Raw genomic sequence first — 26,551 nt, 5'->3', positions numbered from 1 at the left:
CATCCTCTCAGCTGTTATTGGATTTTACCTCTGCCACTAGAAGGATAATATTCTATCTACTCATATAAACTCCTTCAGCATTAACATAATATTTTATTTCTCCACTCAGATCTCCCTAAATGGTCAACAATATGTAGTTAAAACATCAAACAGGAATCTGTTTGCTGTAGGTCTGTGGGAAAAGTTGTTGCAGGAAGAAAAGAAGGATTATTCTGCAGTTCTAAGGTGCATCAAATAGTTGTTCTTTGTTCCTCTGGATGATTTTAAACTTGCTTCCTCTTTCAAAGAGCAGTTAAAAAGGAAGGCTTCTCACACCACTGCCTTTTCTAGGTCGAGCGCTCTTTAGGGGCAATCTCTAATATATTAACACCAACTATTTTCACAGTCAATTTTGTGTGTAGTGTCATCCAAAACATCAACAAAAAGTACTGTAAGCCTGATTTTATAGCATCACAATGAATTTCTGGTGCCCAAGGGATTAATCCAGATTACTTCATTCTGAAAATTCATACCCAGTAAAAATTTTACCACTAGAGATAAAAACTGTATTAGAACTTCACTGAGTAGAAGCTATGGTTTTCAAAGACACACAAACTGAACTAGAAAGTCCCCAAACCAACTCCCTCCAGCCCAAAAAGCAACACTCACCCCACTTCCAACCCTCACGTATTATATATAACAAGCTTTGATTAACAAAACAAGTTAACACCCCACCCAGCACTGTAATTGTTTTCAACCTGATTCAAGGAAATAACACCTTTGAGGGGGTGACACTGATTTTTTCCATCTAAACTTGTATGAAAACAGACTGCTTAACACAGAAGATATAACTGAAAGGGCATTGAAAAGGGGAAAACATGTTACATCAAAATTGTATGTATTAATCAGATACAAGAATTTATACAAGCAAGACTTGATGCTTGCCCTACCTGGGAGAAAACTGAAAAACTACAGGTCTCAATTAGCAGTGGGACACAAATTTATAAACATCCAGCCCTTCAACAGTATTTGATACATTCAGAAATACAAAAAAATCCAAATTAAATAAAAAAACATACCAACCATCCCCAGAAGCATTTTTCTCTCCCTGAAACACGCCTATGCTTTGCCAGAATAGTAAATTTTTAAATTGTAAAACTTAATTTTGCCAAAGGCTACCTTATGCTCAAGCATGTTAACTATCATGGGAGCTGGGGAGGAAGCATCCGCATACACATATTCTCCAAGGTCTGGAAATGGAAACTAAGCTTTTTCAATGCAGATATATTTCAAAACTCCAATTATTTTTAGTGCAATTTACTATGGTTCAGAACTCTCCACATCATAGGTGAAGGTCATATACTCTTCCACATTGTTACCCAAAATATGCACTCCCAAAACTTTTTAGGCAGACCTTCCCCAAGACTTCCAGGGATAAGTACAGAAAAGGTCTGAAAAATTGTAAATAAAATGCCTACAGCTTAACTACGTTTCATTTTAAAAAACACCTCATGGGTTACTGTTCTGAAGGTTCTCTTAATTTGAAGACTTAAATATAAGACTTCCATGCCAATATGAAACGTCTGCATAATGGAAAATGTTGCAGAATCATCAGACTCAAGACAGAAGAAAACCAGACCCACATGACCAAAATGTAAATTCTCAGAGCGTAAATACAGAGCCCTATTTATGCTCTATGTCTCCTGTTATTTAATGAAAAGCTCCTTTTAATATCTAGATGTTATTGAATGCAACACTAATTAATTCATTGCTACTCAAAAATACTTCTTTGCCTAATGCTTTTTTTTCTCATCTCCAAAAACTAAATCTTTAAAGACAATAAAATCTATTTGGCTTATGTAGACAAGATCAATCTCCACAGTCAGAAATTTTCTACTTCAGCACTTAAAACCCAAATATTCTTAAACAGACACAAAATGAATATTGAAGATATGACATAATTATTTAGAGCTTATTTCAGAAGAAAAACTCAAAAAACAAGAAATTTTTGCATTGATACAAATTTCTCTCTTGGTAACAGACCCAATAATTGAACATTTTGAGATCCTGGATCCTGTTTTACTGGTTTCTACCTGTACTTTCAAAATTTATAAGAGCACATGTAAGATAGACAGCTTCACTGTTTCTCATTCCCAACCCAAACCTACAAACATATAAGCACATAGTTTTTCAATGCCTTTTGTGCTTTACTCCTGGAAACAAGCAGTACGACCTGAGGATATTCATGTTACAGTGCCACAGTAACCATATGACTTAACTATTCTATGCATACTTTTCATTCAGTTCAAAAAGAAGATTATGTACTGGGCTGTACTACAGCCCATCAGAATCAACTTCCCCTCAAACTTTAAAGACAATTAAAAAAGTAAATATTTATAAACAGCAGATTTTTAGAAAAGAAAGGTATTTCTATTCAATTTTAGCTTTGTGTCTCTCCTTAGTTCTTATTCAAAGGAAAGATTTTAAACTTTGTTACTCCTGATTCATGATCTAAAAGATACTAGTAATTTTTTTTCTCCTTTGATAAAAACTTGCATGGCTAAAGTCTGGAGAAGACAATAAACCAGAGAAGTCTATTAGACTTTTCATTCAAGAAGGTAAAATTCACCAAAGCCTAAAAACCAGTAAGTTTGAACCTAGTATGTGCTTAGCTATTGAGATAGAAGAGAGCAACTGTAAACAGAAAAAGAGAGCAGCAGACCTGACCAGGTTATGAGGGAGTGCAATTGTTCCAAGCAGACTGGCTGGAGCCTGACCTAGGAAGGTGATTATAATAAAGGGGGAAATGTGCAATTATGAGAAAAGCCTTCATGAAATACCCTCACATTCCAACACAAATCTAAGCAACCTGAGCAAACTAGCAGGAAGCATTCTCTCTCAGATTAATTCAATGGAGCCACCATTTTGATTTTCTTCTCTGATAACTAGGATGCTTTTTGTGAACGCCACAAGATGTTTTAAATAGCTGTGTACTGCACAAAAGTAGTCTGAAGCTGGTTCATGGAAGGGCTGACAGCAACCTGCCTTTCAGGTCTAAAAAGGAAAAAGACAAGCCCTCTCCAACAAGGATCTTCAGTATTTTAATGTTCATTCCAAAGTATTTAATTTATACAGCTGACTTACACACTGAGATCTATAGCTATAATTAAATGCCTGCATACCCTATAAAATACACGAAAAGATCTGGCACACTGGAATGGACTGCAGTGTTGTGTCAGAAGCAGCAACTAAAACTAATTCCTCTTCAGTATAACTATTTAAGAGTCATCTGGAAGATACCTCCATCAAATACCTCACCTGTGGATTTCAAGCTGGTTTGGAGAGAATTTCACCTTTCTACTGACACATAATTATTACTGACAGTAATACTGGCATTATGATTGCCATTTATCCTAGGTAAAAACTATAGATCTGAACTCCATTTACTTTCTAAACTAAGATATTTCAAAACCTATGCTTCCCCATGTCACAGAAACATGTTCCAAGTTCCACACTCTAGATTTCCAGGATAAGGGAATTTCTGTATCTTTTCTGGAAGCTAAGCCAGTTCACAAAAAAAGAGACTTATTGGCCAGAGAAAATCAAGACATAATCTTGATTAGAAAGGTATTTTAGAAACGTGTAATGTGACTTTGAAGAATGTAGGGAAGTTGATTTGTAAAAACTACTTTCTCTTTTAATCCATAGAAGTATTTTCAGAAACAGCTGTGTGTACCTTGCAAAAATGTTAGTGAACTGGAAACCATGGTCCAAGTGACTTGTAGATATTACAGAAGATTATTAATTAAACATTCCTGAAGACACATGTACTCAAAATCTGTATCTGTTAGAAAGCTGTTTCGGAAGCTTAAAAAAAAATTTGTAACATTATTTTCAAATACAATGGTAGAACAACCAACTAAACAGCATACTACCAACTTGAAAGATTATTCAGGCATTGAGATTTACCAAGGGCATTCTAAAACAAGACTAAAGGGAAGTTGGTGCACAGAAACAGTAGATTCAGCATAATACTTCCAGAAAATCTGAAGATAATAAAAATATTTGGTCTTGACCCAATAGCAAATACAGTGGCTTCCACTTTTACTTTACTTTTAAATAAAAAATAAAATAGATAATTACTATGAAATATAATAATCACCTGTCACTTCTATTTGGACTAAAGCCCCAGTTGTTTGGCTTCATTAAAGAAAAGGTTAAAATTTGAGTTTGAACAGTGAATCCACAGGAATATCCTAAGAATGAATGTAAAACCATTAACCATATTGAAAGCATAATGATCAGAACAGTTTTAGAATCAGTGACGTGTCCAACAGAATTTCTCTTTCAGTGCCTGCTATCTTCTGCCCTTCTAAGTAAGCGTCATGACCTAATTTTATCATCACATTTCTTGGTGTAGGATCTTGTTTCTTCTGTGCCAAGTGGGATCTTGTTGTTGAATTCCATACAACTCGGTTGTTAATTCATTACACATTAGCAATATCTGAAGTCTGTAGAAATACATGAATACAGTGACTTTCATTCAGTTATCAATTAATAAATAAATAAAAAAAATACTGGTTCTCCAGTGTTCTTCTCCAAACCCTAAACCTGTATTTGTTAGTTCCCTGAGCTTTATTTAATATACACAGGAGAGATGTTCATCTGACTTCCAACAGCCACTTCCCATAACTACAGCATGATTACAATCTTGTTAGGTTACACTTGGGGGGCAAGTACAAGGAAAATAGATGGACACAGGATAGGACACACACAAAAAACCAAAACAAACTCTTCAAGACAATAAACATTTGGAAAACATATTCATGCTAACATGAGCTTGATTTTATACAGGAAGAGGAGGAGAAACATTTAAAACCTTCTACCAGAAGTGGAAACAAAACAAATCTTGTCTACAGGAAATGGGAGAAAGGACACTGCAAACAGATCAGGACACTGATGACCAGACATTTTTATATGCATGCAGGCAAAACATTAAACCAGTCTCTACTTTGGAGCATTTTATTGTTCTTAAGGCAAGCTGTAAATATTCCAAGTATTAAGAAAAAATTATCAAGTATCTCTAGAAGCAATTAAGCATCTCAACAAGAGCATCAACAAGGCTACAAAAAGTTCTAAAGGGAACTACTGCAAAGTGAGGAAGGAACTGCAGGTGCACGTAGCTGTGTGGGAACACAGGGTACTCTGCTAATAGCGCTACGCCCCACTGAAACAACTGAGTCAGCAGAATTTCTATTTATATGCTTTCTTCCTACAATAGTCACAGTCAAGGCAGGAAACTCAGCAGGGTAGAAACTGGTATGCTTGAAGAAGGGTCAGCAGTACAGTATAAGAAGTAATTCTATCATTTAAGCTTACAGAGGAGTCAACATTCATTTGCAGAAAAGAATAAATTACTGAAAAAAGTCATTAAGACAGAGCTTTTGTGCCTTCTCTACTTATCTTTGTTTTTGCAGTAAAACACAGCCCCATTCAGAAATCTGTTTGCCATAAAAGTAACCAAGCAATCCTTAGTAAGCCCATTTTGTCTTCATTAGGTCTGCATGTAGAAATGGCTGAGATCCTGAACCAGTTTTCCTTTTATGAGGCTGATTTTCATGATGCCTCTTAAGAGATGTTTATTACTGGTATTTTATGTAAGGTAGCTGATGAATTAATACTGTCTACATACTCATCAAACCAGGTCAACTCTTGACCTGTCAGCTTCATGCTATCTTTCAATACAAAGTTTTTCTCATGTAAAATGGCTTCTTTTTGACATATTCTACAGCTAACCAAATCACTACTGATCAATTCCACCTGGTTTCATGTTCTTATTAAAATTCTCATTTCCAACACTCCTCCTAAATGCAGTATCACTGGTATAGAAACAAGATTTAAATCCAATCTTTAATTGGAAGAAAAATAGCAAAATTTTTCTCAAAATGGATGAAGAATTCCTAAAAAAAAAGAAAAATCAATGCGCTTGAGTCTAAAAAAGCAGAATCAAAAACAAATAACTACCTCTCTTGGTACACAAACATCGATATAGAGAAGTTCAGCAGTCATACTAGACTGAGACGCTAAGTTAACTTTGTAGTCTACAGGCACTAACAAGCAAGCATCAATACCTATGTCCCATATAGTTTTAGTATCATCATTAAATAGATAAAAATTGTTACCGTTTTATCCCTGAGTCGTTCTCCATGGATAAGAAAATCAGCACAGCTATTCTCTTCCTGGGGAATGACTTTGAAGACTGTGACACAGCTTAGTCCACCCCCTCCAAGTGGTAACCATCCACCACTTGAGTCATCCCGGGTCATCACCACAGCTCGCACTCGTGCATAACTATTACTGAAAGAGAAGCAAAAGAAGAAATTAGTTTTCCGTAAACATAAACAACCTAAGTCTAGTAAAAAACAAGACAAAACAACAAACCCACAATCAAGATCACAATAATTAGCACTTTCTTTCCACAAACATCACCTAGAAGAAAACAATTTAAAATCACCCTCTAAAAATGTTCCCCTATATTTTTGTTCCTTCATTAAGACTTCTCAGGGGTTGTGATCTTTTGTAAAGAGGCTTAACCAGAGAACATAGTTGCCAAATCAAAACTAATATTCTTCCAAAAACTTTACACTCAATGATCTAGCTAGAGGGTTGAAAAGAATACGAATCCAGTTCCTGATTTATTTTAGACTAATCATGAAGCCAGTCAGCCACCATGAAATTGCACAGAAAAGAGAACAAGAAAACAGAAAGAGGTCAGGCCTTCTGTCACTGAAATTTAAACAGGAAGAGGCTTCTAGCCAGACACCCTGATTCCCTTCATCCATCCCTCCTCCCCATGCATACAACTCGTTCTTTGCAAGGGTAGATCAGGATATGCACTGTGGGGTTTGAAGACATAACCAGTTACAACTACTTACAATCCGTATCTGCAGTATCTACTTGCCACTTCTCTTCTGTATTTGCATTGTGTGTAAAATTAATTTTTCAATCTAACATATTTTTTCATCATTTAGTGATTTTATAAAATAAACAAATTATTACCATGTTATTACTTAAAAGCCAAAGTCCAGAGTATTGGAAAAAGAGGTTTTGGTCACTTCCTTCTGTCTCTGCTCTTAGTTTTTTTCTTTTAAATTAAATGAAAACTTTTAATTTTGGCTATGAATTTGCCACTACATCACTTGGAAAACCCCATGGTTTGCCAAACATGCTATAAGACTGTACATTTCAAGTACAGTTTACTGGAAGAATATAGCAGTTGATGATTGAACATTTCAACACCTTAAAATAAGGTGTTATCTTTTTGCAACATATTCTTGAGGGTTTAAGTATTTATGCCACTTAGCACCAGTGATGTCAAATTTAAGGGCTGAAGAAGAAATATTAGACGAGATCAAAGTTGTTCCTTCTATATTTGAGATCAAATTATTCATTAAGCTGTTGAGCTTTTAAAAGATCACTGCTTTATTTCCAACACCCCCCTGAAAATCCCCAAAATAACAAAGGTAGGCTTTTTTGCATAATCATTATATTACACTCTCACACATATGTATGATTCATAAATATGATTCACTTGTGTGTGCATATATACACACACACACACATAAGAATTTTGCTGCAAGCATGTAAAGCCTAAGTACATAACGGCTTGAAAACTGGAAAATTTTACAAGACTATAAATTTTTAGCTTATAGACAGCTGTATTTAATTTGCTGCCTCTGAGCAAAGCCCCCTCCTCTCTCTAAATCTCATAGTTAAAAAGACAGTTCAGTCATTGTTGCACACCATTTCTTTATCAATGTCTTTTAATTAAGTACTCAAACACAGCAGACAAATACAATAAAGAAAAATCCAATCCTTCATGGTTTGCATCTATCACAAATCTAATATCTGCAAATACAACTGGCTACATCTCGACGCCGAATAACATTACTGAAAGTTGAATCATTCATTCACTGGTCTCTATCACTGTGTTTCACTCAGAGCTAAGATCAGACTGTAGTTGTACACTTCATACACAACTTTCAACTCATTCCTCTCAGAAGAGCCTCTTCTAACAGAAACTGAGGACACTAGGATTCTCCTGTAAACCAGTAAGAAATACGATGCAATGACGGGTTAAGTCTAAAAACTGCTTGCTATTCTCAATTTAAGTGAACGACAAATTTAGCTTTTGATTTTTTCACTCTATAAATTTGGTTATTTGGTTGAAAATTAGAGCTTTTATTTGTATATCAATCAACTGCAGCAAGAATTCAGTTAAAGAGAACTTCCCTTAGGCTACATGAGAAAAACATACAATATTATTTTTTTCTTAAAATGGAAGTTCACACTCCACATACATTTTCTTTCCAGGAACTGCTAATAAGAAGCAAAGACAGAGGCTTAAGCTACTTCCATTCAATAGAGTTCTCTGTCAGTGTTGGGGTTTTCCCCCCTATCCTACAATGAGATGCTTAGTTTGGTCTAGTTAACCATCTTGTGATTTGCTTTTCATATATTCCAAATGAATACTTTAAACATTTATCCTTTCAAATATTTTAGAAATCACTATCAAACCCACTGCATTAGTGCAAAACTAAAATTCCCTAAATAGTAATATTTAATGAACCATCTTTTAAACTGAAACAAGCCAGTTTTTCCATATAACCACCCTGTAGATTAACTAGACAAATTCTGTACTTGTAAAAATGCCTAAGTCTAAAAGAAGATTTTTAGTTTTATGTTTCTGTTGGTAGTTGTTTTTTAATATTTTTTTATATTTGAATGGAACTCACAATTGTTAACAATAGCTGTTTTTAGCAACAACACAAGCTGGTTTGCAATTAACCAGAATGCAGCAGCAGGACCTATAAATGATTCCCATTTCCAAAATCCTCTGCAAACAAAACAGGATCTGCCTGTCACACTACTGGCACTACAAAAGCACTTGGAAGTCTTGTATCTGTAAGCATTACAACTCCATCTATTCTTGGGAACTTTAGAACAAATTGTTAAATGGCTGGTGTACCTTAGCAGTGGGAAAAAGGGCAGACAAGCTCTAGTGTTTTCCTAACACAGCCTAAGGTTTTTACCTACTCTTGCATGTTTGGTAGCTCTGTCAGGAATACCTGAACAAAAGAAAAACCAAACAAACCGGATGATCAGTTGAGCATTGCTCTTACAAAGCCTTTTACCAGAGCTACCACAAGAGTCTGAAATGGAGCATGAAAGCAGCATTGCAACAGCAGGTCCACAGCTACTGTACTGAAGCCAGCGTTTTCTGAGACTCCCTGGTTTTGGTTGTAGCCACTGGAAATTCTTGAGGCAGACAGAGGTTTAAAGGAGATGGTATTCTGGACAGAGGAGGATGTTACTTTCTTAAAGTCAGTACTGAGGATCAGTAAGACTGTTTTAATAAAGGACTGCCTTACTTTTAAATAAGTAAGGAAACAGATCTCTCTAACGAGTGCCTCAGGTAGGAGATAAGAGTATGGTATTCTAACATGATTAAAGGGAATTATAAATTGGAATAAAGGAGAAAGAGGAAAAAAAAGGTTATCTACACTGTTTTTTTCCTCTAGCAGTGAAGACTTACTGAGGAGTATAGCATGTGTCTGAGTGCTATACCCAGTAAACCTGAAACAAAGCAATTTTAAGATAGCATAATAAATATGATGTGTGAAGTTTCATTCTAAAAATATAATCAAATCAAGATTATTCTTATACCAAAATCAAAATCTAAAGTGGGGTGAATTAAGCAGCCTAAGAAATCATTAGGGGCAAAATCAAAAGTTTATAAACCACAAGTGAACAGGAAAGATATGATGAAAATATGTGTTTATATCAGTGCAATGCTCTTGGGTCCAACTGGATGACCATAAGCTGGATGACCAAACTGTTGTGCAAGTGCAGGAGGCACATCATGGGCCAAGATGGGCTGGGACTTTCAGCTCAACAACTAAGGAATAAATCTGCTTTTGGTGGCTGGGGAAGGAGCACAATTGTAATTTAATCGCCTTTTTTTTGGTAAAAAATAAACTGCTTTGATAATTTGAGTTATTTCTTACATTTAATATCAAGACCATAAAGATAACGTGTTATTGCATTTGTCCTTTATTCCACTAGCCAAGAAAAAGAGAATGAGTACTTAGAATTTTCTGCCAAAATACTCTTCCCAGAGAAAAAGGGGAAGAGATGTTGGGGAGAGTGGGGAAGCAACCATCTTGTTGCTTTTACATATATTTTAACCTAGCTTCAACATTATGCAAATCATCTCTCTCCAAATTCATATTAAACATTGCCATTCTTCTACCTGTACTGCATTTTGCCCATTTCTATTTTAATATAGGACTGAAAAACAAAAGTGATTTCAGAAACATTGCATAAAGCGATGGTATTGTAATTGCAAATTCTTTTTTAGTACTATACAGCTATTACCATTACCATCAAGAAACCTGAATCTGCAAGTGGAATTATAAACTGAACCATAAGAGAAACGGACTTTTTCGGCTTTGGTAAAGATATTTAGAATTCTAATTTCTCTCAAAGATGGAAAGCAGATTTGAAGAAAAGGACCTTGAGTTTCATATGGACACCAAGCTTAACACAAGCCAAAACATGCCCTTGGGACAAAGTAGACCAACAATTTCGCCAGCTGGTCGCAGAGGCCAATCCTCTATCTCTACTCAGCCCTACTGAGGCCACATCTGCAGAACTTTGTTCAGGTTTGGGCTTTCTAGTACACAAGAAATGTAGAACTACTGGAGGGGGTCTAGCAGAGTGCAACAAAAATGATTAAGAGACTGAAGCATCCATCATATGAGGGAAGGCTGAGAGAGGTGGGACTGCTTAGCTGAAAGAAGACTTGTGGGTATTTTCTTAGTGTACACAAATAGCTCATGGGAGGCTGCAAAGAGGATAGACCAAGGCTCTTCTCAGTGGTGCCCAGTGAGAGCACCAGAGACAACAGACACAAACTGAAACACAGGAAGTTCCATTTGAACATCAGCAACCACTTCACTCTGAGTGCACCTCTGTACTGACACAGGCTATCCAGAGATATTGTGGAGTCTCCATCCTTGGAGAGTTCCAAAATCCATCTGGACACAGTCCTGGGTAAGCTGATTTAGGTGACCCTTCTTCCTTGAGCAGCAGGGAAGATGACAACCAGAGATGCCCTCCAAGCTCAATTATTCTTTCTTTTCTTTAATATCATATTTCAAAGCATAGCAATTTCAATAAAATACAACTTCATAAATATAATCCATAAATATATGGGTTAATTTAGAAGAATTCATGATACTTTGAAGCAAGAGTTGTCACCGTGCAAACTGCTATTTAAACACTTCTGAAAAGGCTAAGGGAAAAAAAAAAAGGCATTCTGAAAAATCATGACACACTCTGCTATGAAATTACACTATCTTTGCTGGCACCCATGTAACAGCCCCAGGCTGGTCTCCAAATGTGAAATGGATCAAGGCTCTTTACCTTTGACTGGCATTTTACACACATCCTTTACTCCCTCCAGCTTCTGGTGCAATATACTTTTGTGTCTGTAGCCTTACCAAAAGAACATACCTGAACCACACTTGGCTTTTTATGGTTCTTATTATCCAAAGAACTTAGCAGAAGACTTTGTGATTCCCAGCTAGAGAAGTGTGCATGAGTACATACATATCCACATACCAAAAGGTACTGTCAGACCACTGAGCTAAAGTCTGTTTTACTTGCAGATACCATTTTTTGAGTATTGACTCAATATAGAAAGAAAAATAATGTCACCGATACCAGATGACCTTATCGGTACACTGCTGATGTTAAACCCTCCGTTACTAAAGGTCTAGAGAACGAGTGCCACTGGCACAAAATATTAATGACTTACCTAAAACAGGAGATGCAAATGTAGCACAAGTGCTAAAGGAAAGATTGTTTAAATCAAGAAAATGTTTGACAGCATATGTTCTTATTTTTTAATGAAGAGGATATTGCCTTAATAAGAGCCACTAAATGAGGCTTTGCTTAACATGTCTGTTACCTTTCTCCTCTCAAAATTATATCAACAAATCAGAATATACACCAAACTCCTACAAGACTTGTCAGATTTTCTCCTTTATAAAGAGGCAAGAGGTATTCCTCACAATAAACAGCAAATGTACATGGCTACTATGCCTAGGAAGTTTATTTCTGTGAGGAGTTTAGCAAGGAAAGACAGGGATTTCTCAAAGGAACTACAGACAAATGCTGTTACATTTAGGATATTGGTAACCACACTGATTTACTGAAGAGCTTTGGATTTTGTCAAAAAACCTGAATGGAACATTTCTGCTCAAATAACAAACCCCAAAAAACTAATAAAACAAAATGACAAGAAGAAAATCTATTTATAGACACCTGAGCTACCAAGCAAACTAGCTTGAACCCAATATGGCAAAAGGAAAAAGCTACATGGGAAACAGTTTTATGTAAGGAAAGGATAACTGGTATCCTGAAAGAGCCAAAAATACATGATTACAATTATTATTTAGGAGAAGCTCGTAAAACAGCACACATGTGCTGTATGTATGTATAAATGTGTTAACAGCACACATACAATTCAAAAGGGAAAATGAGACACAAATGAACAAGTGTCAAAATACTATATTGCTATCATGAACTGTTCTCTTGGACATAATATAGAATAATTAAAAAAATAAAGTAGGAATGGGGTTATAGTGCTCCCATTTGAATACAGACAATTTAAGAATTATGTCCATGTAAAGTAATCAATGCTGCAAGAATGGCTGCAGCTGTAAGCTCTTTTGCAAAGAACAAGAATACCTGAAGAAGGGAGAAGCTGTTAAGATTTGAAACCCATCAAAATTACATATAAAGTATGTATTTGACATTTGTATGAAAAAACATTTTAGCCCTGTTCCCCAGCATTTTCTCTTCTTTGATAATTGTAGCTAGTTTCTATTACTTCTGTATGTCATCCATGAAGGTTGGTTAAATGAAGTAGTATTTTATCACACTAAAGATCACAACACCTACTTGGATTCTACTCGTTCTCAAGAAATTGCCTCCTGAAGACCTAGGTTTTCATAACAGAAAGAGTTCTGTAACACCATCTGGTCAAGGCATAATACTTAGAAAATGGCATCTAAGATAAAATGCATAATCAAATAAAAAACCCAAACAAACTTATTTTTCTTTCTACCCTTCCCCACAAAAATTAGAAAGAATCAAGGTAGCATTCAAAGATGGCTCTAGAGGTTATGGACACATGTAGCAGAACTAAATAAATAGTATCTAATATGTTATTTCCCTTTGTAGTGGTTTATGAGATAAGCTGGACATGGAAGATGCTTTTTGACCATTTCTACAGCTGCCTGTTCACAACAGAGGACTGTTGGTACCAAGGACTTCTGGATTAAATTCCATCCAGTTTTAGGCAGCTGGGTAACATAATTCGAGTGGTCAGATCCTGGTACGCATGTACCCTCCAAGTTTAATGAGTTTTCTTCCAGAAAATCCTAAATTTGTCTCATTTTTAAATGCTGACAGCCATAACTCCAGAAACATCCATGCTCTATTCTATCTAGCCTGTCTTCCCTTCTCTCCATATATTCTCATAGTTATTACTTCTTCCTTACCTCAGAATTTCTGAAGATCCACAGGAATCTCTTAATTCCATTTATAATACAGAACTGTCTGTACCCTCTTCTAATTCTGTGAAATTATTACTTGTTTCTTATCAAGCTATTGGGTACTGATGCCATGTATTAATTCTGATTTGCTTACCATGGAAACATGCAGAGAAAGATGGAAGAGCCCACAAACGAAACAAGAGAAAAAGGTTTTGTTTGGGTGTTTTTAGTGAGAAAAGTTACCACTTCCTTCCAACCTTACAAAAACAAAGAAAAATCTAAAGAAATAATGGAACACAAGCTTTTCATTTTCTTGAGCTCCTTAGCAAAACAAGCATAAGTCTGCAGCCTAAGGCAGATTCCACTGAAACTAAGACAACTTGACACTTCCAGTAAATTTCATCAGACAACACCACCCAGTCTAGATTTTTTTTTTTTTAAGTGAAGCTTGCAAATTTAGTTGTGCTTTTCATTTTCCTGGGAATACTACAGTTTAGTACAACAATTTATGGAAATATTTTAGGTAATATTTGTATCTGAACAGGTGAGAATTCTCTCTTCTCTCACAGCCATTGTCCTCCAGTCTTACATGCTCACAGAGTCCAAGTATGAATTATGCAAGTGCAATTAGATCACTCTCATTGTCGAAGCTCATCATCTAGCCACTGAGGTGATGGATTTCAGGACTGGAAACCCTGTTAACACATGTGAATACATTAATCAACAAGCCATTTTGTCATAAAGTTCTAGACCACTAAAATAAGATGAAGGTAACTACCACATTCCTTATAAACAATTTTAGCTACACTAAGGTACAACAGACCGTACTATTATTTTCAAACAAGCACCTGTGTACTTTTTATTCCACTGCTTGCTGTATTTAGGAATAGCACTCTACAAATGCTCAGATAGTTATTATTTTCCTCCACCTAAGAACTTATATAGCAAAAATAAAGGACAAAGCTGTTATCTTTCTCAAACAGGTCAGAAAACATAATCACAGATTTTTTTGTATTTACTCTGCCTGAATTTCTGTTAGGTCATCCTGGACTACAGACCCTTTGGGCCAGAGAACATCTGTAATGAGCATAAGCCAATGAAGATCAGAGTTGTCTGTTGATGTACAGAGCTTAGAGGGTGAGCTGCTACATACTCTTGAACTTTTGGCAGTGCATTATGGAAGAAAAGAAATTATCAGACCTACCTGAGCTTGCTCATCTAAAATGACACTTGATATTAGGTAGGCAAGCACAAAATCTAAATTTTATTCTTATAACATTAAAAGAAATTTCTAAACAGTACAGGTCATTTCTGGCATGCATTTCCCACTCAGCCTGCAGAGAAAAGGAACGGAACCTGGAACCAAATAAAGCATATCCACACTTAAAAAATACTCAAAAATACTCAGCCTTGCTGAGATGTGAGATTGCTAATGAATGTTATATACAAAAAACATTCATATGTTTAAACCCAGGTGAATTGAAGCTGTAGCATCATTCATTGCTACTGTTAAATCTAAGCTTGTCTTAATGTTTACATTGACATGGCTTTTCAAGGACTTTAACCACATGATATGAAAGGGATTTGCAAAGTAAATTATATTCTAAGAAAATCCCTAATGCTAAAATTCTACTTTTATCATAATAAAAAACCAGTAAACATCCAAAAGGACGTTTTGAGCATATAGAAATGGACAAATCATTAATGTCTGCACTAACAAAACAGAAAGATTACAAACTGCAAAATGCTGAACAACACCAAAGCCAAACTAAAAAATGAAAGTCCGAATAAACCTTAAAAAAGAAGCTTGTGAACTTACAGAACTTTTTTAAAGGTGGTTCACTGACCAAAAAAAGAAGTTACCATTCCCTTGCTACATAGCACCGCATTTCATGGCTTGAATCAGTCTTTTCTGTAGTTTTAACAAACCATGACTATTTCAGAGACAGGAAGTAAATGGAAATAAACAAGTGAAAAACAAATGCAAATATTTCTTTGACAATAGTCCATCAAACCAGGAAAAAAAAAGTATTAGTAACAAAGGGTTTCAATGGTATGTCCTTTATATTTGTCATACATCAGCATAAATAATGTAACTTACATAGCCATTATATAGTTGTATTATTATGTTTGATAATCTCAGTAATAATTAGCAGCCTAAACAGCAGTCTAAGCATAGAAATAGCTGACCCTAAGGTTAGAACATAGGATTTTTAACAGCACATCACAAAAAAGTGTAACTAAGCCTTGGTTTTACTACATTCCCCATTCCAACTACTGCTAAAGTATTACTCTTCACAAGTTTCTACAAAAAGATGTAAGTAATGAATACATGGGTCATGTATGAACATAACACAGAGATAAGCAATAATAAAGCACTGCAAGGCCTCTGAGTTCAAAATGAAGATTATTTAAGTTCCGTTATTTGCTGTTTTTCCAGAAGAAAAGTTTAGAAACTTCTAAGCAATGACACAGAAAAAGAATAAGGAATACACATGCATCCCCCTTCCTCACAAAAGATGCAATAAACCAAAATAAGAACAAATTCACACTTTATAAATGATAGTCATGAGAACTCCTGCAGTAATCACTAAATCTCTGTCTATTCAACTTAAAAGGGATCCACCAGATACATTTTCCTTGTTTTGGCAACAACACAACCCTGTACAAAGGGTTACAACAGAGATGATGAGATAATGAAATAATTTAGTGTTATAATTACATCTCCTTGTTTCCTTTTTGGACTTTTAAAACCATTAATACCATTAGAAGGGTAATGGCCTTAAACTGATGAAGGATAGGCTTAGATAGTAGAGAGAAGTTCTTTACTGTGTGGTAAAGCACTGGAACAGGTTTCTAACAAAAGTGGTGAATTCTCCATTTCTGGAAGTGTTCAAGGGTGTCTTGGATGGGGCTTTGAGCAACCTGTTCTAGTGGAAGAAGCCCCTGCCCAAATCTTCCACTAGACAACCTCTGGGCTCCCTTTGAATATAAATTATTCTATAATAAATTATTATTTAGGATGGAACTTCACCCTAAGGAGGGAATTCTAAAAAAGGTGATGGAGACAGCTAGGTGAAACTGCACAAAATATATGATTAGAGTACCAAGAAAGCAAGTGCAACATTGCGCAATGCAAGCTCTAAACAGTTCTTAGACAGCAGAATCCAAGCAAGGAGTGTAATAGCCTTTCAGCTGCAGTCAATCTATGAGACAAAAATGTCACATAGGAGCAGCTAAGCAATTTTGGATTTTTTTTTGGGTGCAGTTCTGACATCAATGTTGCATAGCTTACTAGACAAAGCTGACTGCTATCCACTGTAAATATGTTTTAAGTAGCATTTTCCCCTTTTATTATACAAAATAAAGTGTAATAGTTTATAAAATATAGGCTAAAGTACAAAACTAAAAAACCTTTCTAAAATAATGAGCTATAAATGAAGCCATTCCAAAAATATTTGTGTCTTTGTACTTAACAGTACTGGAAATCAATCATAGCTGCATAATTGAAGAAATACAACCAGAAAATTAAGTACCTCTGCTTAAAGAGACAGAAGACATTATATATTCAATAAAAATAAGGAGAAATTAAAATGGTAGAATGGATAAATAGGTGTAGATAGAGAAGATCAAACTCAATTTGGCTCTTTTGTTAGCACCTATGTGTTTTGTTACAGATCTTTACTCTTACTGCAGCAACAGAAGGACCTTCTATATTTATACTCAAAACAGTGAGGATTACAAATAATTTTCCTTTATTATATGTAACATGAATTTTGAGTACTTTTATCTGCAAGGATACTGCCCAAGTAATTCAAATAAGGCAGGAGAAGTCATTAACTGTTTTATTAGCTGAAGAAAAGCAATCAGCATTTTATTATGCATACTGAAAAGCAAAGTCAAAAGACCAACAGCATAATACAAGCAACTGCTTTGGTGGTGTTAACGACCTCTAAATTTTGAGCTAAAATGTTCACTGTTTAGGAATTTAAGCCTCAAATATCAGCTGCATCACACATGTTCATCTGACAGAATTCTGTACATTTTGCTCAAAACCTAACATTGGGAATGCACTTATCACATATGAGCTTTACATACAGGATGTAAAATACTGTTTTTGAGGGCTCTGCTTCTTAAACTTTGTTGCTCAAATATCAAGAAATTAAATTGATTTGGAAGAGAATAAAGAATCTTCTCTAGTGATGCAGCAATTCCTAGACAGATTCATTTACCTGTAAGTTCAATAATATTGGGTGGAATAGATAAAAGACTCTTTTAGTCAGTAAATTCTTAGAAATAGTAATACTTACAGCGAGAAGCGATTATGTGAGTAGAAGAATTTTAGAACTGTCACTGGACTTTTAGATACCTTATGCAGTGAAATCCTTGTAGCTCATCCTTGTTTTCTTCACCCCTGTGTTGACTGGAATGTGTTGTGTGCGCAGAACTCAATACAACCATCTGTATGAGGCATTTTCACAGATGACTGAGTAAAAACCTAATATTGCCTATACTACATAAAAAGATGATAAAAAATCAAACAAAAAAAATGTTGGCAGAGCTGTTTCTTTAGGAAGCACACACACACACAAAAAAAGGCCAAAAAAAAAAAAAAAAGCCTAAGTATTATTTAAAGGGAAGAAGAGGGAACTAAAATGCCAGAAACTCAAGTAACCGAAGTGAAGTAATAGATGTTTAAAAAGCCAGTGACATTAGATGATCGGGCAGAAAAATATGGTTTGCATACATTGTCTGCTGTTAAGTAAAGAAAAAGAAGGAGAGGGGGGAAAAAAAGGAGGTGAGGAAAAAAAAAAAAGGAGGAGAGAAAAAGGAGAAAAAAATAAAATAAGTGATGCAGAAGAAGTAGGAAAGAGAAAGGAAACAGTATCTTCTTCTCCCAAATGAGAAGCAGACACGTGGAAAAACTAGGTGCCCTTCATCAGTGACAAGCATAACTACAATGCACATCATTGTTTGACATGCAGTTGTTATGCTATGGCTTTCTATAACACACAGATTTTTTTTTTCCTGCATTAAAAGGGCAGTATAAAATCTTGCAGCCAAATTTAAGTTAGGAAAAAATTGGTTAGACTGGTTCTAATTAAAAATCCAGAGTAAGATAGAAATTTTTCATTTTAAACTTTATATTAATTAAGTAATTTCCAGCAAATACAAGTTATTGTATCAAAATCTATATGATATTAACAGTTTTAACAGGTGGAAAACGGGTAAGCATCATAAAGAAGTAAGTGGAAAGAATGGTTTTAAGAAGCATTTCCAATGAGTAAGCAGAGATAGCTGAAAATGCAGAGCAATTAGATTTCTTTTGATCTTTCCTGAAACTACTCTCTGCAGCATGATCTCAGGAGGTCCTTTAACAGAGACTTGTGAGAGAACACAAAGCTACTGACAGTTGTACACTATCTCCTGCTCATAAATCCAAGGTAACTTGCATATCTACACTACAATTACTGTTCTAAGCACTTTAAAGTTATGTGATCTGGCACTGTTGCCAGAAGCACTCTCCATCCTTCTCTTGCCCTGATCATTTATTTCTATACGCACTTTCTCCAGTGCTTCTGCAGCTTTGCAGTGATCAACATTGGGAAAGCTGATGTGAATCAAGAATAATCCAGAAGAAAGAGCAACTTCAATCCAGAACAATTATCCAACTTTGATCAGTAAATGACAGCCCAGTTGGAGCTTGTCTGCTTATCTACACTACATATGTATTTTGAGATTAGGACACAACTAAGAATATGAACATCCAGGATTTAAGTTACAAAGTTTTGCACAGTTAACCTTTTTCTGTAGCATAAACATAAAGAGAAAATCTAATTATCAAGTTTTTTGGCTTAATATGTGAGGAACTTTGAGGACCAAACATGCAGAAAAAAAAGTTCTTCCTCCCAAGGAACATATATTTTCTTCCTCTGAATTCTTACTGTAAGTGGTTTTGGCCCTCCTTGTGTTTGTTAAGCCCAGTTTACATGCTAACAAAGAAAACCATTTCCTTTATGTAATGATTGAATACAAAAAAGGAAAGCACTCTTGATCCAGAAGGTGCAAAGGGATTAACTCTGGTAGTGTAAAAAATAGGTATTCTGAACATTAAAAAGTTCATCCCTTAACGTAGTGAGAGAAACAGCAATTTTCAAGAACTACAATTTAAAATATATCACAAGGAGAGGATCAATTATAAGCACATATAACCTTGCATGTAGCTTTAAATCTGTCTATCATTACTCCATGCAAAACCTAATATTATAATAAAAGAAATAAGTACTACCTTTCTACACATTAAAACATTGATACAGAATATATGGCCAAACTTTTATACTAATAAGGCAAGAATTTTACAATAAATTAGCACCAAAGATAGTAGTCATACTGGATTAATTTAGAAGTCTGCATGCAAGCTACTATAAGTCTCAGGAAGGGTTAGAAATATTCAGTCTGGATCTTTTCACTGGAAAGGAATTGTAGCCGCCTCTGTTTGGAAGAAGTTTAATATACAGCAAACAAATGTTATTTGCCTGAAGTGATTCATCACCTCATCTTCATTGATGCATAGTCACCAATACTCAAGGAAATATCACCCAGAAAAGGTTTTACAATAGAAAAGTAGCCTTTAAAAATAACCTAGAAAAATTCAGGCAACTGAACCTTTTCTGCTACAAAACATTTATTCACAATAAAGAAAAAGAAAAACAAAAACTGATGAAGTGGCCATGCTGCTAACTAACTACTTTTTAAGGAGATACTTTAAATTGAGATTAGTCAATTTATTGGTAAAACACATTTTCCAACCACAGTACTACTGGCATCATGAACACTTGCCTGTAAAAATTTTTTCCCCCCTCTTGCTCGTGCTTCTACATTATTATGCCAAGCACATAAGGGAGAGGAAATACAAATCTCCTCTTTACAAAAGAGGAAGAAGGAGAAAAAAAAAAAAGCCCCAAACAAGAAAACTCAACAAGTTTTGCAGCTATTCATCCTTTAATAAGGATCATTATTTATAAAAAGTCATTCAGCATTTGCTGAGAATGCAAGGAAATAATACAAAATCCATGGATTTGAAACTTTAACATTGGGTTCCAATAAACTGGCACTCAAAAGAAAAGACTGCACTCGTGTAAGCATTTTGACACAGACAGACGATGCATCTCCAGGAGACAAATGAAAGGGTGATGCTCTGTTGAACAGTTATGTGACAGGAGTACACTGTACTATGCATAGCACATAAATGCTACGTAGAGCTCTCATTTTTTGAATTCCTTATTAATTGCAAGATGTTATTCATAGGAGATGTCTGAGCAGCCAAAAATTCAGAGCTCTATTAGTGATTCAGCATCTGTAGGTCTGCAGCAAAAATTATTTGCTTTTATGGGATAATGGGGAATCAGCTGAACCTCTGCACCTAAATCCAGCCTGAATTCCTACCCCTCTCTTCTCCAGTCTTGGGGTACAATTCTCCTACCTCCTTTTTGTTAACTTATATCAGTATACAACTGTAAAGAGAACTAGTTGTGCAACCGAAACAGAAAACCCATCCTCCCCAAAAGATTGTTCTGATGGATCAGTGCCCCAACTTACCTTCAGTCATGTGGCCCTTATGTCTAGGGCCAAAGCTGCCTTTCATTGGCAGCTCAAAACTATATTTTATCATTAGTAATGCAGGTTTGCATAGGTTTTTAAAGACTTATCTAAAATAGTCATTTTGGGGGACACATGTATGTATAAAATAATTTTTTTATCCACAGGAAAGCCATAAAAGTTTCTCTATTGTCTACACAATTTTTTAAATTCTACATAGACTACCTGTTTACTACTTGTTTATACTACTTTAATTCAGAAAAGCAGTAAAAATTTAAATCAGACTGAAACTGATAATCAATATCCTAGCCATTTGTCTAACATAAAAATCCATTTGTTCCTCCTGTACACTCTGGGAACAAATAATATCATCCCTTTGCTTTAAGGGACCCAGAAAACCAAGAAAAAATTTCTGTTGCATTTGGCATATTTCAATCACTTTTGATGTATTTATACACATACTTCCTAGGTGTTAATCCTAGGAAAGTCTCATTCAGCCAGGATACTGCTACAGCATGTTTTCTAGATAAAGCCAGTAGTGCATACATTCAGTTGAATGTAGAGTTTGAAAAAAATGGAAGTTAAAAACAAAAAAAAAAATCAAGCCATGATTAATGTCACCCACCTAGAGGCTAAGAAGACCACAGCCTTGCTTCAGATATGAAATAAAAACACTTTTATGATTTTAAATTGAAATTATCCCTTTAAGTCTATTTATGCATTTACTCATATTCCAGCTTTCTCAGCAGCATACACACAGTTAAAACCTGATGCTTATTAGAATAGACTTCTGGTGGGAAGTGCTAAGAATTCACCCCACTGCCTACCAATCTATCCAGAAATCTGTTCTCACTCCTACTTCCTCCTGTCTGTTCCTTTCTAAAACAGCAGAAGGGGGGTTGGGAGTTTGCCTTTCCTCTACTGGATCACAGTTGTGTACATGAACTGTACCAGACCATATGGCAATCTCTCTCAATTCCTAAGTGGCAAAACAAGCTTCCTACCAAGCCAATCTGAAGAGAAGCAGGTAGAGCCTACAGATACCAGTGTCCACATGCCTATGCTGACAGAGACCAGTACTACATCTATGCCTAATGTAACAAGTAGGAAGTACAAAAAAATGTTACTCAAGGACAAGAACAGCCCTATCCATACTGACAGAAGCATGCTCCAGCCTCTATCTAGCTGCCGACATGCACCTTCAAGTGGTCCAGAGAAAAACCAAAGACTCGGATGTATTGTTTAGCACACAGGAAGGCTTTGACAAAAAGAAAATTACTGCACTGAAGATAAAACAGTGCCTGTTTGATAAGCAATGCATGCAGAGGAGAAACCTACTGCTGGAGAGTGAGACTAGAGAGAAAGGTTAGAATCTGAAACCTCCATGGCTGCCTGGAAGCTGCCAGACAAAACCAGGCCAACCAGAACATAGTGAAGACGGATTTTCCTTTCACAAAGGGAAGGCATTAAAGTTTTATTGAACACCAAACTGGAAAAATCCAGTAGGAAAACCACTCCAAGACACAGCACCTGAGGAGATATTCCACTACTCTCAGTGAGGAGCTGAGAGGATTCCCAAAAGGGCCCAGCCTTTACATCCATGAAACCTGTGCTTAACTCTGGTAAAAATAGAATTTTCTGATCAAATACACTGAAATAGGATCTTGCTCATGTTCTTTTCCAGGAAGTTACTAATTATTTTTACAGATATTTTATTTCCAATCTAATAAATTAATAATTGCATTTTACAACAGCTTTTAGCTGAGCAATCAAGTTTTTGTATAAAATAGTACAACATTTTGTCAACATTTTTACAATAGGCTTTACAGTATGCAACATACATGACCATGCAACAAGTGACTTGACAGAAAATAGCCAGAGCTACGTAATTTTTACATTTTAGTTTAATTTAACTAGAACACAGTCATCTAATTTTACGCTTTAACTTTTCTGCTCACTGCTATGTTCTTAAATTCTTTACTACCACATAGACAGCTTACTGAGAACAACAAGAAGAGGTTTTACTTCAGGGAATAGGGAGCAAAACTGAAGCAGCAGAAGGCATTGCCAATTACCTGCCCTAAATAAACATGAAAACCATCAGAGACAAAGAACTGTCAAATAGCTGGAGATACATCCAGGATCTGCCTATATTGAAACATTACTACAATAAGGACAAAAACTAAACCACAGCTTTCCATTGCATGATTTCTTTATCAATATCCTACACAACGTGGAAATAGACATAGGTCACAGCATAGGAATTGCACATTATTCTGCCTTTAACTCATAGGTATTAATACACCTCTAACCTTACAACCAAGGATCTATGACATTTGATACACTAATACCGGAAGTGTTATTGTAAAAAAACCATTCAATCTTCATGTTAAGGTTAAATATTCATCCCTCTCAATTTAAGAGATTGTACATTTCTCTCTGTCCAGATTACATTAAAAAAAAAAAGTACATAATAAAAGAAATAGGATTGTAACAAAATCACCAAGCACCACACTAAGAAGAAGCCTGACCACATATGTATTTCCCTCAGAGAGGGAGCCATCCTCTATTGAAACACTGCTCTAGTATGATGGAAGAGTCACACCTCCACAATACAAAAGAAAAATAGTTTTCTTTACATTGATAAACAGCTAGGAAAAGATGGCACCTTTTTATTTGCTTGGTTGTGCTTTAGGTCATAACTTCACGTTATGAAGATTAAACATACAAAAATCTTAAGGGTTCAAATGTTAAAGTAAAACAGTTGAAGGATTATAATTTTCCCTCACTTAAAATTTATAATGAATATTGACTGGCAAGAGAATGTCAGAGATACCACTAGCCTATCACATTTTCAACCTTCAGAAGATAGCTGTAAAAATAAAAATCCAAATGACCCCAATGAAAAAATCACAACCCCCTCCTCCCTGCAATGTCATCTTTGATAGAAACTTAAAAATCTGTGTTTAACAGCAATGAGTTTAAACACTAGATCTTAGAAGTCTTATAGGGTAATATAGATTTGAGAAATCTCATGGAACCTCTTTAGGAATGAGATTCTCTAATTCACACAACAATAATTTGAGAAAATTGAGTTTCAGTTAGCATCAAATATCATTATTTCTTATAAATTCTTCCCAGACAGATTAGATGTCAAATAAAATTAACCCCATAGATGTAACATGATCCTATAATAGTTTGACTAAATTACAAGTTTTAAAGTAGACAGCCATCAAAGTAAGGAGAACAGGCAATCATGAATTCAGGAAATGTACATTGCCCCATAGTCAGCTAATGGCAACTTTAATAGGATGTGATGGATTTTTCTCCATCAGGAGAAAATACTGCCTGCATTTTTGCTTCAACAACCCACGCCAGCTGACTAATGGAGTTATATTTTTGTCTCGTATGAGGATGGTTACTTGCCCATCCTCTAGCAGTTGCAGAATGAAACATTAACAACAGCTGTGGGGTGAACAGAAAAGCTGCTCTATTTGGTAGCCAAGATCCAAAGCACAGGCCTTTCCTCTCAAACAGTGGAGCTCATTTTCTGTCACAGGGTGACGAAAAGACACAGCATAGAACAAAGCCAGTTTCAGGGCCTGAAGTAGCTAACTGAAAGTATTTTTAAGAAGTAATACATCTTCTGGGGGAAAAAAAAGTAAAGGATTCACAGAAATTAAAAATAGGCTACTTGGATAGATAAGAGCCCTTGGGAGCGTAGAAGCTGTTGCTGAAAAAGAAATACCAGTGGATCCAGACAGGTTTTTTTAAACAACTCTTATCAAATTCTATTAAATATAAAACTCTTTAGCTCAGCATAAGAACAATCCTAATCATAGCAGACCAATCCCAAACACTCCTGCCACACTACTGAATAATCAGCATATGTCTGCAACTAGAAACATCTTTTTATGCAAACACTTGGGCTTCAGTCCTGCAAAAATTTAAATATATCACTCCGAGTAGACCTACAGATCTCTGTGGAAGTCTGTAGAGTTTATCACACACATAAAAGTTAACACATATTTATAAGTCTTGCAAGATAATTGCTTTTGGCAGAATATAAATAACATTGCTCTAATGTGTTTCAGCATCATGGTCTCCTGCTTTAAGAGCCAGACATTCTGGTGAAGCCTGTCATTCTTCATATAAAGAGTGGCAGCTGTATAGCCCACAGAACCATTTAAACTTCTCTTTGCATTTTCTTTAAAGTTTCAGAATAGTGTTTGGGCATTCTTTTAAAGTAGTAAGAAAGCTAACAAGTGAAGCTGATAAAAATTGCCTAAAAATGCTTTCTGACTAGTGCCATGGATACCACTAGTAGGACTGGAATCAATTCTTAGACAAACTATCTATAGCTTCCAACACTGCCAAACAGAACATGAATTAGGCTGTGGAGTTTACTAGGTATTTTTCCAGAACTCAATGCACTGGGCAACAGAGCAGTAATTCAAAATGAGAAGCAGTCTTAATAAAGGACTCTAATGTTCACTGTACTATATACTTCAATGAAAAACCTTAAAAATCTGCTACAACAAGTCTTCAAATAGCAAGACAGACATCTGAAATAATTTTAAAAATTTAATGCCAGCAGTTTGCCTAATTGATTTCTAGATGCATACCTAAAACTAGGCCCCAGATTTCTCTCCTTGTCAGTCCTTTTTCTTTTATTTCACCATTGTCTTACTGTCTCTATTGCCTTCCATTTCAACTTCTAACAAGGATAGTCAGAAGCAAAGAAAAGTAGCTTCAGGTTCCATCAATGCCATTGAGAATTAAAAGAACGGTATATATCACCTACTGCAAGCTCCAGTCAGAACAGCAGACCTGTCTTGGCAGAAGGTCCAGCTCTAATTAGGGGAAAGGAATTACTATATTTTGCAGACACAGGTAGCTCTTACAGCTTTACTTTTGTCCTTCGATGCTCCTGCCTTTATTTTCACTTCATACTTTCATCTCTCTAATACCACCTTGGAAAAAAGATTTTACAGTTGAGGAAGTGTTACATGCAACAAAACCAGACCTGGTATAATTTAACTCTAGTTCAACAACACAAAAAATGTAATTTATAACACTCACCAGCTCTCTCAAATCCATATGAATTCACATTTGCAGTCAGTATCACCTTGGCCCAAATTTAATAGAATTTCCTTGAATTCAATTGATTTCCATTAAGCATATTTTGTTTTGTGTACAAAAATGACAGACCTACAGTTAAGTGAAACACAGGCAAATTTTGAAGTACCTAACTTTTAATCAATAAATATTTTTTTTGTGCTTCAATTGTATCTAGCGTAAAGGACAACAAACAACCAAAAACTACACAAAAAACCCAACAAAACAAA

The 26,551-nt window shown here is 35.5% G+C and overlaps 1 protein-coding gene across 1 annotated transcript in view; it reads right to left on the bottom strand.

Annotated features, from left to right (window-relative positions):
* Nucleotides 1-26,551, bottom strand: part of SPRED1 (sprouty related EVH1 domain containing 1) — a 55,968-nt gene that overhangs the window by 15,664 nt on the left and 13,753 nt on the right. Inside the window, exon 2 of the mRNA XM_021539295.3 lies at nt 6,162-6,336. Coding sequence (XP_021394970.1) covers nt 6,162-6,336 — 175 coding nt within the window. The remainder of the gene's footprint in view (nt 1-6,161; nt 6,337-26,551) is intronic.

The sequence above is a fragment of the Lonchura striata genome, chromosome 6 (assembly GCF_046129695.1).
Source record: "Lonchura striata isolate bLonStr1 chromosome 6, bLonStr1.mat, whole genome shotgun sequence".
Lineage (NCBI taxonomy): Eukaryota > Metazoa > Chordata > Aves > Passeriformes > Estrildidae > Lonchura > Lonchura striata.
Note: the sequence above shows the minus strand (reverse complement) of the source record. Positions and strands in the feature narration are given on the sequence as shown.